Here is a 13,147-nt window from a genome sequence, read left to right on the forward strand (position 1 = left end):
TGTTTTGAAGAGTTTTTAGATGGGCTTTGGGCTATTAATGGGCCGGACTTGACTTTTGAGTCCATGCAAAAAGTAGTGTTCAAAGAATGTGCAACATCGGGATTTACATGCGTAATATTCATGTTGCATACTTGCATTGTTGCACTGAAAATGACGACGCAACATTATGTTTTTTTTTTGATAAACGATACTTTCTTTATTTACTTACTGATTAATCGTTCAGTACAAAGTCCTTGAACATCCGCTCTTATAGAGCTTAATACAAAAGCAGGTGGATGAGACCACCAGAACGAAGAGAACTCATTTAACAAGGGTTGAATCACTTCCGGTATATTATCTTGATGAGGAATTGGATTGGTCATCCAATCAGCACTGGCAGCTTGTGTCGACGCATGTCGAGCAAAAGTATCAGCGACACAGTTCGCTTCTCTATAGTGCTGCACTAAATTGTTTGAACTTTTGTTATATTAACAGGAAGAAAAAACACACAATCAGAAAGATCCAATGTAAGGATCTCCTGCATGATACATTTTGCTAAGCTAGTGTCACGAAACAGTATTTCATAATTTCTTAAGAAGGAGGAGTTGGTGATGATATGGTGAAAATTTTGTTTAATGGATCTCTGGTGAGTTTGGTCCAGCCCAGCGAAACAATAGGTATAAAACTCTAATACATGGTGCGAAGATCTCGAGGCACGCCCCATCATCAGCCACTTGCTTTTTGCGGATGATGTCTTCTTATTATTTAGAGCAACGATTTCTGATGCCCTTGAGATTGTGGACACTCTAAAACTTTTCTCTTCCATCACTAGTCACACTATCAACTATGATAAATATGGAGTTTTATTCAGTAAACATCTCCCTCACAAATTCAAAAAGATCATTCGCAACATTCTCAAGATTAAGGGCATTGGAATTAAAGACGCGTACCTAGGAGCAGCTCTTTTTCTTGGCCAATCTAAAACTCAGCTGCTCGATCATCTCATTAACCATTTAACCTCTCGGGTTAACGGATGGAAAAATAAACTCCTTAGCCAAGCTAGGCGCACTGTCTCATTAAATCTGTCACCTCTGCGATCCCTATATACCAAATGTCTTGTTTCAGTCCCAAAAAATATAACCAACAAGATGAATGCGATCCAACGTGATTTCTAGTGGGGGGAAAAAAGAGAATGGTAAGAAGATCCTTTTATCTCAAATCTTGGGAATCTATCTGTTTGCCTAAAAGGATGGGTGGACTAGGCATTAGAGATTTTAGTACTGCAAATGAGGCCTAGTAAACTAGCATGGAGATTGTTGAGTAACCCCCCTGAGCTCTGGGGACAAGTTCTTAAAAACAAGTATTTCCCTCACTCTAAGGGCTCACAACCCCCACCCATAAAAAATGACTTGTCCTGGCTTAGGAAAAGTTGCTATGCTAGTATCTCTTCTATCATGAATAATGTCATTTGGGATATCGGAGATGGTTCGAACATCAACATCTGGATGGAACCTTGGGTTCCTAAAGATGGAGGTGTGGTGCGCATTTATGGCCCCAGCCCTAGAATGGCGCCTGAGAGAGTCTCTGAACTCTTTCTGCCAAACACAAAATCCTGGAACATCCACCTGCTAGAAACTCATTTCTCTGCATTCATCATCCAAAAAATCATGAACATTTATGTCAAAGACGATGCTACCGATGAATCCTTGTTTTTTTTGGGGGATATAATAAAAGTAGATATGAAAACAGTAATTTTAACATGCTAAAATCATTCTATCAATCAATAATAATACTCTCTAAAACATGTGGATATATGAGAGTAGTCGTGTTCGAACCACTCTTGCTTGCATGTACTTGTAACGAATTTAGACTAATTTAACTAATAACTAATTAGAGAGCAATTTATAATATGAAAATAGTAAATTTAAGATATTAAATAGTGATTTATAAGATGATAAAAGATATTAGAGAGGGGTAATCCACCACACGATTTGATTGGCTATTAGTTTAGTCATTGAATCGCTTGTTGATCCCTAATGAACACCAAGTCATCTATGATCATGGTTTCACTAGCATGAGAGTTTAGCTCCACCACAAATCTCTTTGATGGTGACTTTATACTCTAGTTTATCATTATGAGGTTTATCTCTAAACACTCACAACAATGAAGTTGAAACTCTATTCTAAACAACAACTATTTTAACAAGCAATCATGCTTACATGGCTTCATTAACCTCCTTTAATGGAGGTTTATCCTTGTGTTATCAGAATCATTATACTAAAGCAATAAAAGTAAGATATAATAAAGTAAAGAAGAATTGAATAAATTATTGAAAGGTTTCTAATGGAGGCTACAAACTAAACTACTTAACCTAATTCTAGCCTTAAACTAAATTATAACTACACTAAACTAATTATTAACTAAGGAGAGGAAGGAAAAAGAGTATTAAGTTTAGCCTTAACTCTCTTTATATAGAAGAGGGTTAGGGTTACATTTTCATGTATGGCCCAAAAAAGGGGGACTTTGGGCATCTAATGTGAGCCCAAAGTCCATTAGGTTAAGTCTAAAAAGGCCACAGCTGCTGGAAATTATTTCAATGCCCTTTTTGTCCACTTTTACAGCTTTGATTGGGACAAGGCTTGATCCATTAGAAAGTTTATTCTAAGCCGGTCACTTTGACATAAAATATGCCCAATTCCGAGGCTTGAGTCCAAAGATACGCGCGCCCATTTGAAGTTCTATTGACTTTTTTGTTATTTTTCTACCCGAATTGACTTTGACTTCCCAGCTTTGACTGAGCTTGAAAAAAGTTTTTCTTCATGATTCTTGGGCTTTAAACATAGAACTTCCTCGGCAATCATCTTGACTCATTTTCCATGCAAAATGACATCTTTAAGCGCATAAACAGCTTCAAGACCTGAAATACACAAAAACACGTAAATAATACTAACCTTTATTTATTATAAACATAATTGGCCTAAATATAATACTATTAAGGGGTTTAAACTACACTTTTGGGTGCTTATCAACCACCCCCAAACATTTTAGTATTTTACATGTCCTCAAGCAAAGATGAGAAATAAAAACAGATAAGTGGGCAAAAATGTGGTCCTAACTAATCTCGTTTCGCAGAGTGCAATTGCATTGACCATATGCAATAAGGCCTTAAACCACTAGGAATTCCCTAGTGGACAAGTTATAGCATCGTGAGAGTTTTCCAGAGAAGATACTCACAAACTTCATTTATACTACAATTACTAAATAATAAAAGTAATTGTCCCCTAATTTTATCTCAGAATCTATACATCTCACTAGTAGTTAAACAAGGATCATCAATCTAACTCCGAAATTAATACATGCATAATAATCAAATCATCGTAAGATAAACAACTATATAATGAACTATGCTATGAAATGCAATGGCAGGTCTGTTTCTGAAACTTTTGGGTAGTATGCCTAAGTAGGTTCTTACTTTGAAATGCAATGGCAGGTCCGTTTCTCACAAGGAATGTGTCAAGACACATAACACTCTGATTTTTCCACTCAAGTTTGCTATTCCAGTGTGCAGTGGGCACATGTTTCCTCACAATCTTAATGATAATCCAAGAAAACTGAGGTCGATCAAACACATCTACCACTTACTATCACACCAAATTAATCATAATCGAGCTAGATGCATTTATTACGTGATACGAGGCTGAGGTGATAGTTTAAGAAGAAACGAAATGGATATTCTAATAAATAAGTCTGAGTAATAGGGTATTTAAAATATGTAACTAAAGAAAACCTTGTTCTTACTTTGCTTCTACACTTTGTTTCCATCCTTAGCCCTTTTGTTTTGGCTTTTAACTCATTTGATTCTGTTTTTGGAGTTTTAACTTTTTATTTTATTTCTATTTTTATTTTTCTTTTCTTTGGATGGAAGCTTTATTTTATTTTATTTTTCTATATCTTTTTCTTTTGAAGCAACTAACTAATTTTAGTTTACACAGGTTTTTCTCTTCTCTTTTTTTCACTCATCCTATTTTTCAGACTTATCCAGATAGGTAGGTTGATTTTATTTTTTTATTTTGTTTTATTGGGTAAATGATTTGTGGTTTGTAAAAAGGCTAATAAAAAGGCTCAGTGGGGTGACTAGTGAAAAATATACTTAGGTCAGAATTTCTGGCTATATCGATCCAAAGAGGGCCTAAATTCTCGCTTAGGATATGGTATGATGATCAAGCAAGTGGATGTGTGATTTCTCTACTCGGAATTTACTTCTCCCTTGTTTCCATCACTCAGATATTTCACTTATATGAGGCTTTTAGGCTAGATGCTCACAGGGTATGTATTAAGTATTATAACCTAGGTCTCAGAAAAATATTGCCAAGTACAATCGTAGATGCTCATGCAAGAAGTTCATAAAAAGATGCAATGACTATTACCTACATATTGATCTAAGTTTCAAAAATTAAATCTTAATTCAAGTACTACATGAGATTTCTAGACTAATATCATCATAGAGAAGAAAATAATATCATTATCACTAAGTGCATAGTACAAAATATTTTTATGATTTTTTATACTTTTCTAATTTTTATACGATAATTAATACGTAATATACAACCTAATATGTGCTTAAACATTTACAACATGTTTCTATACCACCCCCAAACAGAATCATGCTTTGTTCCCAAAGTATGGAATGAAAATAAATAATAAAGAGTATCATAGAAACATGCTTGTAAATGGGAGCACTTGAAAAAGAAAGTTAATCTATACTAATATAAAGAAATAGAAACATAAGCAACTCTTATAGGAGTTCTATCTATTATGGAGATAACAAGAATGAAATATCGCTTGGGACATAAGCGGACTCTAACATAAATAAAATAGTATTATACATTCAAAACTCAAGCATGCGCATATCGTGGCTCCTATATGATTAGCTTTCGAAATTCCGTGAAATAAGAAAATTTTACGAAATTAAGGTACCTAATTACAATATGCATCAACAAGGCGCATGGGTTCGATATTTCGATATTTATACATTCAATTTTAATACGTGAACGTACAATGTCCTAAAATTAAATATACCACCCCAAAACAATATGGGAGAAGGGAGTTTATGAAATAATTCAATATCATATTTAAATTAGGTAACTAACTAACCTAGAATTCAATAGCATAATTTAATAGACTCGATTGGAGTAAACATGGAAGGCAGAGGGTGACAAATTTTTTTGAAATGAAAGACCAAAATACGCCACCCCCAAACAAAATTTAAAATATTTTTTAAGTTCGAAAATTTTTGTTTGGCCTATACTCCAGAAATGTGGTATTTTACAAAAACTTGGGCCTTTTAAAGTCAGATTCCCTAGACTTACTAATATATGTTTATGTTTTTAATTTTTATATGTTTGATTTTTTTGAAAAACATAACTACGATGAAGAAATAAAAATAAAACTCACTCCATAGAGAAACACTACTCAAACAACGTGAAAAAGTGCAAGAGATGAATACGTGAGTTACATGAAAGGTGCATTCCCATGAAATATGAAATGAAATGGAGTACACCAAAGAATAAAATGAGTCTTTTATAGTACGTCAGATACTTGAGACTTTATCTAAACTATATGTATTAACATGCAGTTTACCATATATCAACAACCGAAATAGTTGTGGGTCTTTCCATAAATAATTATCACGGAATGCACCCCCCCCCCTAAATAGAATCAAGCACCAAGATTTTCTATGGCGTGGCTTAACGGAATGAGAGTGAAATCTGATTGATCTAGAACCTAATCGAGCGTGTACTCTCTTCTTTTTCCTCTAACGAAAGGGTGGCCAAGTGAATGATCGTGAGAAATTGGATAGTTGTGGAAGATATGTGGCATATGGATAAGTTTTGAAAGGGTATGGTTGTACAGTCTCACATCGAAAAATGAAGGGATCTGGTGGCTTGTCCTTAGGTATTATTTCCTCACCATATGAGTTTAGAAAATCATGAAGCATAGGAGAAGCAAGAAGGTCAAATGCAAACTCAAGGTTCCTTTGAAAAGGAGGAGGGCGGGGAACATTAGTGATAGAGGTGAATGACTGACAGGATGATGTGAGGTGGGTGAATGGTGCTCAGCTAGTGTTCTTAATTCTAGATCATTAGAGGCCTTGAGATATGCAAGACATTCCTCAATAGGTGGGTCAGAAGAATCACTGGGATAGAGGGTGAAATTTTTTTCTTTCGTCATGGCATTAATGGATGAATGGATGTTAATAGGAGGGGACTCGCGAGGTGGCAAAGAATGGTTGCAAAATAGTCGAATGAAATCTTCCTCGATTTCATCTATGTTCAGGGAGTCAAAATTATTATCTTTGTCTTCTTCCCTAAGAGGGGTATCTACTAGTGTGGGAAGGAAAGTGTCGGAAGCACTAATGTAATATACAAAACTTTCAATGGATTTCATTTCTCCTTCTACAGGCAAACCTAGTTGTCCCTGCTTGAGTCTAAACATGTTAACCTCCACGAACATATTTCCAAAGGAAAGAGTCATTGATCCATCCCGACAATTTATTTGGACATTGGCGGTTGCCAAGAAAGGATGCCCTAAGATGATGGGAATAGAATCATAAGCAAGTTCGGTGTCAAGAATAACGAAATCAACTAGGTAGTAAAAATCCTAAACTTTAACTATAATGTTTTCAACTACTTCTTTGGGATACTGAATAAAATGGTCAGCTAACTACAAAGTCATTTTGGTTAGTTTAAGTTGATGGAGACCTAATTGTTTATATAAATAAAAAGGTGCATTGTACAGTAGGACAATAGAGCAGTTGTTATGAAGTTATCGCCTAAGGTGCATTGTACAGTAGGACGACCAGGGTCCTTGTACTTAACAATTTCGTTATGTTCAGATAAAGAGGGATATTGTTCAGTTAAGAAGGCTTCTTAGGGTATGTTGGTTTTCCTCTTCGTGGTGCACAACTCTTTTAGAAACTTAACGTGTCTAGGTACACTTTTTATAGCATCTAGAAAAAGTAGGTTTATTGTCAGATTTTTAAACACTTCCCTAGTCTCATCAAAATTCTTGTCCTTTTTAGAGACAACTAGTCTATGGAGAAACGGTGGTTTTTCTCTATATTTAGCATAAGGGTCAACAATATTATTAACCTTGTCTTTCTCTTTTGCCATTTTCCAACTAGGTTTCCATATTGGAACCTCTACAGGTATAGGATCTTTAATTTTTATTATGGGGTCTTGTAAGGTTTTACTTTTTGGTTGAGGTTGGACTATAACTTCTACAGTTGTAGGGTCTTCAGTTTCTATGACAGTATTTTGTATGGTTTTATTCTTAGGTTGCGGGCGATCTTTAGGCATAGTCACTTGGTTATCAACTACCTTACCCGAACGAAAGGTAGTGACTGCTTGTAGGTCCCCTTGGTTTATATTACCATTATATTAAATATTGTTTATTTCGAAGGCAGTGTTTGTTGACTTAGAATTAGGCACAACTTGACCTGAAAATACGCATGTTTGGTTATTATTTTGGTTAGGAGACAGCCCAAGTACCTTTTGGCACAAGGACTGCATCATATTAGACTGTTGTTGGATTACTAGACTTTGTTGTTGTTGGTGTTGCATCATGGTTAATAGTAAGTCTCCTGTGGATGGTTTGGCTGGTTGCGGGGTAATAGGAGGAGTGACTGGAAATAAAACTTGTTGAGTGTTTATGTTTGGATGTTGATAGTTCTGGGTCATGGGCACTAAACTACTATTTTGGTCACCTAATTCTACTTGTCCTAGATGTTAGTTAAATTGGTGGAAGTTTGTAGTGGGCCTAACGTTTTGATTATTAAAACATGGAGGTGTAGGTTGTTGTTGATTATAATTAGTGTTTTGTATCCATTGTGTGTTAGGGTTGGTGAAAACATAATTATCTACGGGTTGTGGTGTAGGTGAACCATAGAGTAAGGGACTAAAAGAATTGGTATGGTTGGGATTAAAACATACATTACATGGAGAGGAGTTGATGTTCATGACTGGAGTGGGTATCGCTTCTTGTTTATTCACAGAGAGGGAATCGACCTTTTAAGTGAGGGATTGAATTTATGTTTTAAGTTCAGGATCTTGTTTAACCTCAAACATACTGGCTGCCGTAACTGTAGACGAAGAAGGGGTGGAGTGGGAGTAATCGTTACCTCCCCAGTTGGTACTTTTCTTGGATTGATTATCTAAGAAGTTATAAGCATCTTTGGCTCCTTTACTTAAGAAATTACCTCCGTTCATGATGTCTAACGTCTCCTTATGGTGTTGGGATAAGCCTTTGAAGAAGACACAAACTAGTGTGTCTTTACCAAGATTATGATGGGGACATTCTACTAGAAGATCAGTGAAACAATTCTAAGCCTCAGAAAAAAAATTCTTGAGGCTTTTGGTGAAAGAAATGAATATTTTGTAGCATTTCATCAGTCTTCTGTGGTGGGTAAAATTGTTTCATAAATAATTCAACTAGTTTTTCCCATGTGTTGGTAGAGTTCGGCTTTTGTGATGTTAGCCAAGTTGCTGCTTTGTCAGCTAGGGTGAAAGGAAACACCCTAAGCTTTATTTGCTCAGGTGTTACGTTAGGATGATTAAATGTAGGAAGAACTTGTTGTACCCTACGTAAGTGTTGATAAGGCTTCTCATGGTCTAACCCATGGAAAACAGGTAGCAGATTAAATATATTTGGGGGGATTCTAAAATCTCCCGTAGTATCTGCAAGAATGATGCAGGAGTAAGGTCCATCGTTTAAAGTCTTGTAAAAATTAGAGAGGGGTCTCTCTGTTATTTCTTCACCCATTTCTACAATTGTAGTTGGGGTGGGTGTAGGTGGTACGTGTATGGTGATATGTGAATTTCTAGATAGGCAATTATTTTTGCATCTATGATAAACTAATAAGGCAGGTTTATGCGTACCAAATCTTAATCTCATGCAAGTTTTAATTCTAATAGGCAATTCCTAATAAGCATGCAAAAATTAGCTTGATTATTACTAGAAAAAAAAATTCTCTAACAGTAAATTCGAGGATGTATAGAGTTGTTACCTTAAGCGTCCCTACTACGCATATAAATAGCGTCTCACTACAACAAATAGCCTTTTTAGCGACGAAACTTTTAGCGACGTTAAGAAAGCGTAGGCAATAGTTACTATTAACGACACTTTTTATCGTCGGCAATAAGTTTTTGTCCCAAGATGAAATAATGACTTCAGCGACGCTTGTATCGTCCTAAATAGTACTATGAGACATAAAAAAAAATTGTAGTTGATTTTTCAGCGACGATAAATGCGTAGTTAAATAGTTTGTAAGCTTTGGTGTCGATAATAACGTTGGTATTTCGTAGCATTTTCATAAGGATTGTAGGCAATTGGGGTATCTTTTAGTGGCACCCAGTTTCGTTAGAAAATTGTTTTCCAATCTTCCCAATTTTCCACTGCCAATATTTTTGTTTTGTTATTCGGACCTATAATTTTGAAATCTGAGTGAAAAAAATCAAAAGAATCGGTAAAAATGGTAGAGAGGGGAAAAAAGAATAAAAAGGAAAAGGAAACCCTACGCTCTTCTGACTCTTCCTCCCGACCCTCTCCCTACATCTCTTTCCTTCTCTCTCTCTCAATCAGATCAGAATAGAAGGTAACCTTTTCGTTTTTGTTTAATTAATCCTTTAGTTTGTTTCTCTTTTTTTGTTAAATTTAGATTTTTTTTTGTACACAACATTCCGTAATTGCAAGAGATTCACTCTCCTTTAAATCGGATTGGAACGGAATGAGATTAGAACAAGGGGTTTCTGATTTAATCTCCTTTGTTCATTCGTTCAACCAAAGCTTGGTAAGTTACAAGGAAAAATTCTCTCGTTAAACTTGTTTGTAGGAAATTCAGATTGGAAAGTTGTGATTTTTTCGTTCAATTTCAGTTCCTTCACTACCCAACCACAAAAAGACATTTGTATGGTTTGACTCTGGGTTGCTATTGAAGTAGAAGAAAAGGCTTTTGTTTTTTGGGGGTTATATATATTTTTTGCAACAGCAGCAAAATGATACTCTGAGGTGCAGTGTGCTGTTTATTATTACTATTCTTGTTTTCACTAGCATAGAGCTCTATTTAAGGATTGGTTCATTTTGTTTCGTTGATTTGTTTTGATTGAGGTATTGGTTTTTTCAGGGTAGCGGCTGGGTTAATGTTGGATGGGGACGATTTGCACCATTATGGTTGGTCTCGAATTGAGAGAAGTGACTTTTTAAGCATCCCCGGAGGAATGGCGAACTCTGCATCCAGGCAGATATACTTGACTTTCCCAGCTGACAACACTTTCAGAGAAGACGTCTCCAATTACTTCAGGTTTCTCCTTACTCCTCATCTCTACCTGAGTGAAGATTCTTTTCCTGTTTTTTGCTATTGTTTCTGCAATTTAAAGACTTGGGGATTGAAGTGTACTTCTTGTTTCTTTTCCAAGTATTCATGAACCTGTGCAGGATGTGAGGATACCATACCAGCAGAAAAGAACGTTTGGGTTTGTTACATTCATCTATTTTGAGACTGTGAAGCTCATCCTCACCAAAGGCAACCCACACTTTGTCTGTGATGCTCGTGTGTTTGTTAAGCACTACAAAGAGAAAGGGAAAGTCCCAGATAGGTACATGCACTCCACATTCCAATTTCATAGTTTCGATCTTTGTTTTATGCGTCAAATACATTTACTACCGTACCTCTTCCCAATAAATAGGAAGCAGCAACAACCAATGATGGAGTTGGGAGATTACTCATCATCTGGTATTACTGACCATGATCACCGGGACCCCTATGACCTTCAGCTCAGTATGCAAATGGAAAGCACTTCGAGGATGTTGTACAATACCAACGAACTGCTTATGAGAAGAAAGTTGGAGCAGGCTAAATTGCAGCAAGCAATGGAGCTTCATAGTAGGAAACTAATGGGCCTGCACCTTTTTGATGGTAATAAGCACCATCGTCGCAATCTTTCTACTTGAACTAGTTCCGTTCCCTCCCCATTTCACTCCCACACCTATGTCAATCAGAATTTCATGATTCTGACATCTTCACCTAGTCAGAGTAGTCCTATGACGCAATTAGGTAACCATGAACAACAATTAAGGTTCTACAAACTCCTGAAGGTAGGAGCACATGTTACATTTTCTTTTTCTGATGCCATCTTGTTTACTTGCAGATAATTGTGCAATAAGCTGTGCGACTTCCTTATCCTTATCCACTATTACTGATAACGTCTCAAAGCCTCAAGCCAATCAGTTAGATCGTGGGGACAACGATACAGAGGAGAACTCCAAGCATGGCGACAATAACACCCATGTCAGGTAATAATGTAACAGTAAACGATAAGGATTGAAGAGTTTCGTTTTTCAATCCTTGCTTTGGCAAAACTTCACGATCTTTTCTTGTTTTAGCTCATAAGGATTGGAAAGTTGTTCCATTTTTAAATCCTTGGTGCCACAAATTTTTATGATCTATATCTTGTTTTGGTTCTATTTAAAGACCGTTGGATTTTTAGAGCAAAGCTCTATGATTTTTGATAAGTGAGTTTTGAAGGGTAGATTCTGATAATTTATTCATATACGTTTTCGTATGTTGCATCCAAGACAACTTATGGGTTCGGGTAGTATGAAAACAAATAGTGAGCATGCAGTATTTTGTATGGTATCCACAGGCAATTACCAAAAACGATGGATACTTCCTTGAAGCTCCAGTAATTATTATTAGCTCTTATATCTATTTGAACTTTGTAAATAGGAGTGGATCGAAAGGATGAATTTTCTTTAAATTCATTCAACATGTTTGAGACGGAAGTTTCTGACATGATTTTAGTTGATAACTTCGACAACTTTTTGACTTTGTACAGTAATAATGTCATCATTTTCCTTTTCCATTCAGTTTTTTTTTCTTTACTTTTTAGTGATTTAATATGTAGTATCATTGTTTGCAGATTAATTTATACACAATAAAAGTTGTTTGGCGTTGCAAGAGTTTGCGAAGCTAGGCGTAATTTATGATATTTTTGTGAAGACAAAATTCCAAAGAGAACCATGTAACTACGCATATGCGCAGTAGACAATTTTCTGTTGAGAATTATGCAACTCTGTTTCGGTTTTAGATTGTAACAGTTAATTAACTCACTCATACAATCTTACTTAATGGAAATTTGTTGATCATATATTTTATATTCTTGTGCCCTTCTTTTGTTATATATTTTCTTTTTAAGTTTAATTGGTGTCTGTTAGTTAAAACTATGAAAGAAAAAAAATAGAATATTTTGATTATGCAAAGGATAACAAATAGCAAACTTTTCACTGATGCTTCCATCGTTACCAAATATAGTGCAATTATAAAATCAAAAAATTTGACCACTAATGATGCTTTTGGCTACGAAATTAAAAATGTGGCCAATAAGAAGTTTTAGCGATGCTGTAAAAATTTTGAAAATTTTGGATCTTTAGTGACGATTAAAGCGTTGCCAAAGTGTTATTATTGGTGACGTTTAAATGAATGTCGTAGTAGGTGTACCATTTGCGACGTTTTGAAATTGATAATGAGAACCAAATTTGGCGACGATTTTATAGCTTTGGCCACAATTGAAAACGTCGCTGATTGGTAACTCTTTGGCGATAGCCGAAATCGTCACCCAAAAGAATTGCCGACTATAGCTTTAGCGACAATGGTGGGACGATGCAAAAAGCGTCGCTGAACCTTTTTAGCGACGTATTTTTTAGTTTTGGCGACAGTATTTTTCGTCGCTGAAAACCCTATTTGTTGTAGTGTCTTCAACAGTCTTGAAGCACATCTATGTTACTTGAACAATTATACGAGTACTGGTCTGGGTACACTGTGTGGATTGTGAAGTCGTATAAAAAGATTAACCTTATTAGTGATAAAGTTTTAAGAATTAGGGTAAGGCCTTTTACTATGGGCTTCGTGTTAGGCCTGAATGTCAAGCCTGTGAAATGGGCTTTGGTAATGGGTGGGCTTACTAATTAAATGACTATTAATTAATTTTTCTTTTTTTGTATTTCTCTATCAAACCAATGGCCAGGTCACTTAGGAATTTGAGGGAGGTTGTCCGTGCGTGCACGTTCCTTAAATAGAGAACCCCAAATTATTTCAGTTTGCTAGACACCGTT

The 13,147-nt window shown here is 35.8% G+C and overlaps 1 protein-coding gene across 1 annotated transcript; it reads left to right on the forward strand.

Moving 5' to 3' along the window:
* Window positions 1–10,254: 10,254 nt before the first annotated feature.
* On the forward strand, window positions 10,255–10,987 carry LOC147476593 (zinc finger CCCH domain-containing protein 53-like). Its single transcript, XM_086585776.1, has 3 exons — window positions 10,255–10,383; window positions 10,472–10,632; window positions 10,723–10,987. The coding sequence occupies exons 1-3, from the start codon at window positions 10,255–10,257 to the stop codon at window positions 10,985–10,987; spliced, it is 555 nt and encodes a 184-aa protein (XP_086441902.1).
* Window positions 10,988–13,147: the final 2,160 nt, after the last annotated feature.

The sequence above is a fragment of the Coptis chinensis genome, chromosome 9, assembly GCF_015680905.1.
Source record: "Coptis chinensis isolate HL-2020 chromosome 9, ASM1568090v1, whole genome shotgun sequence".
Classification (NCBI taxonomy): domain Eukaryota; kingdom Viridiplantae; phylum Streptophyta; class Magnoliopsida; order Ranunculales; family Ranunculaceae; genus Coptis; species Coptis chinensis.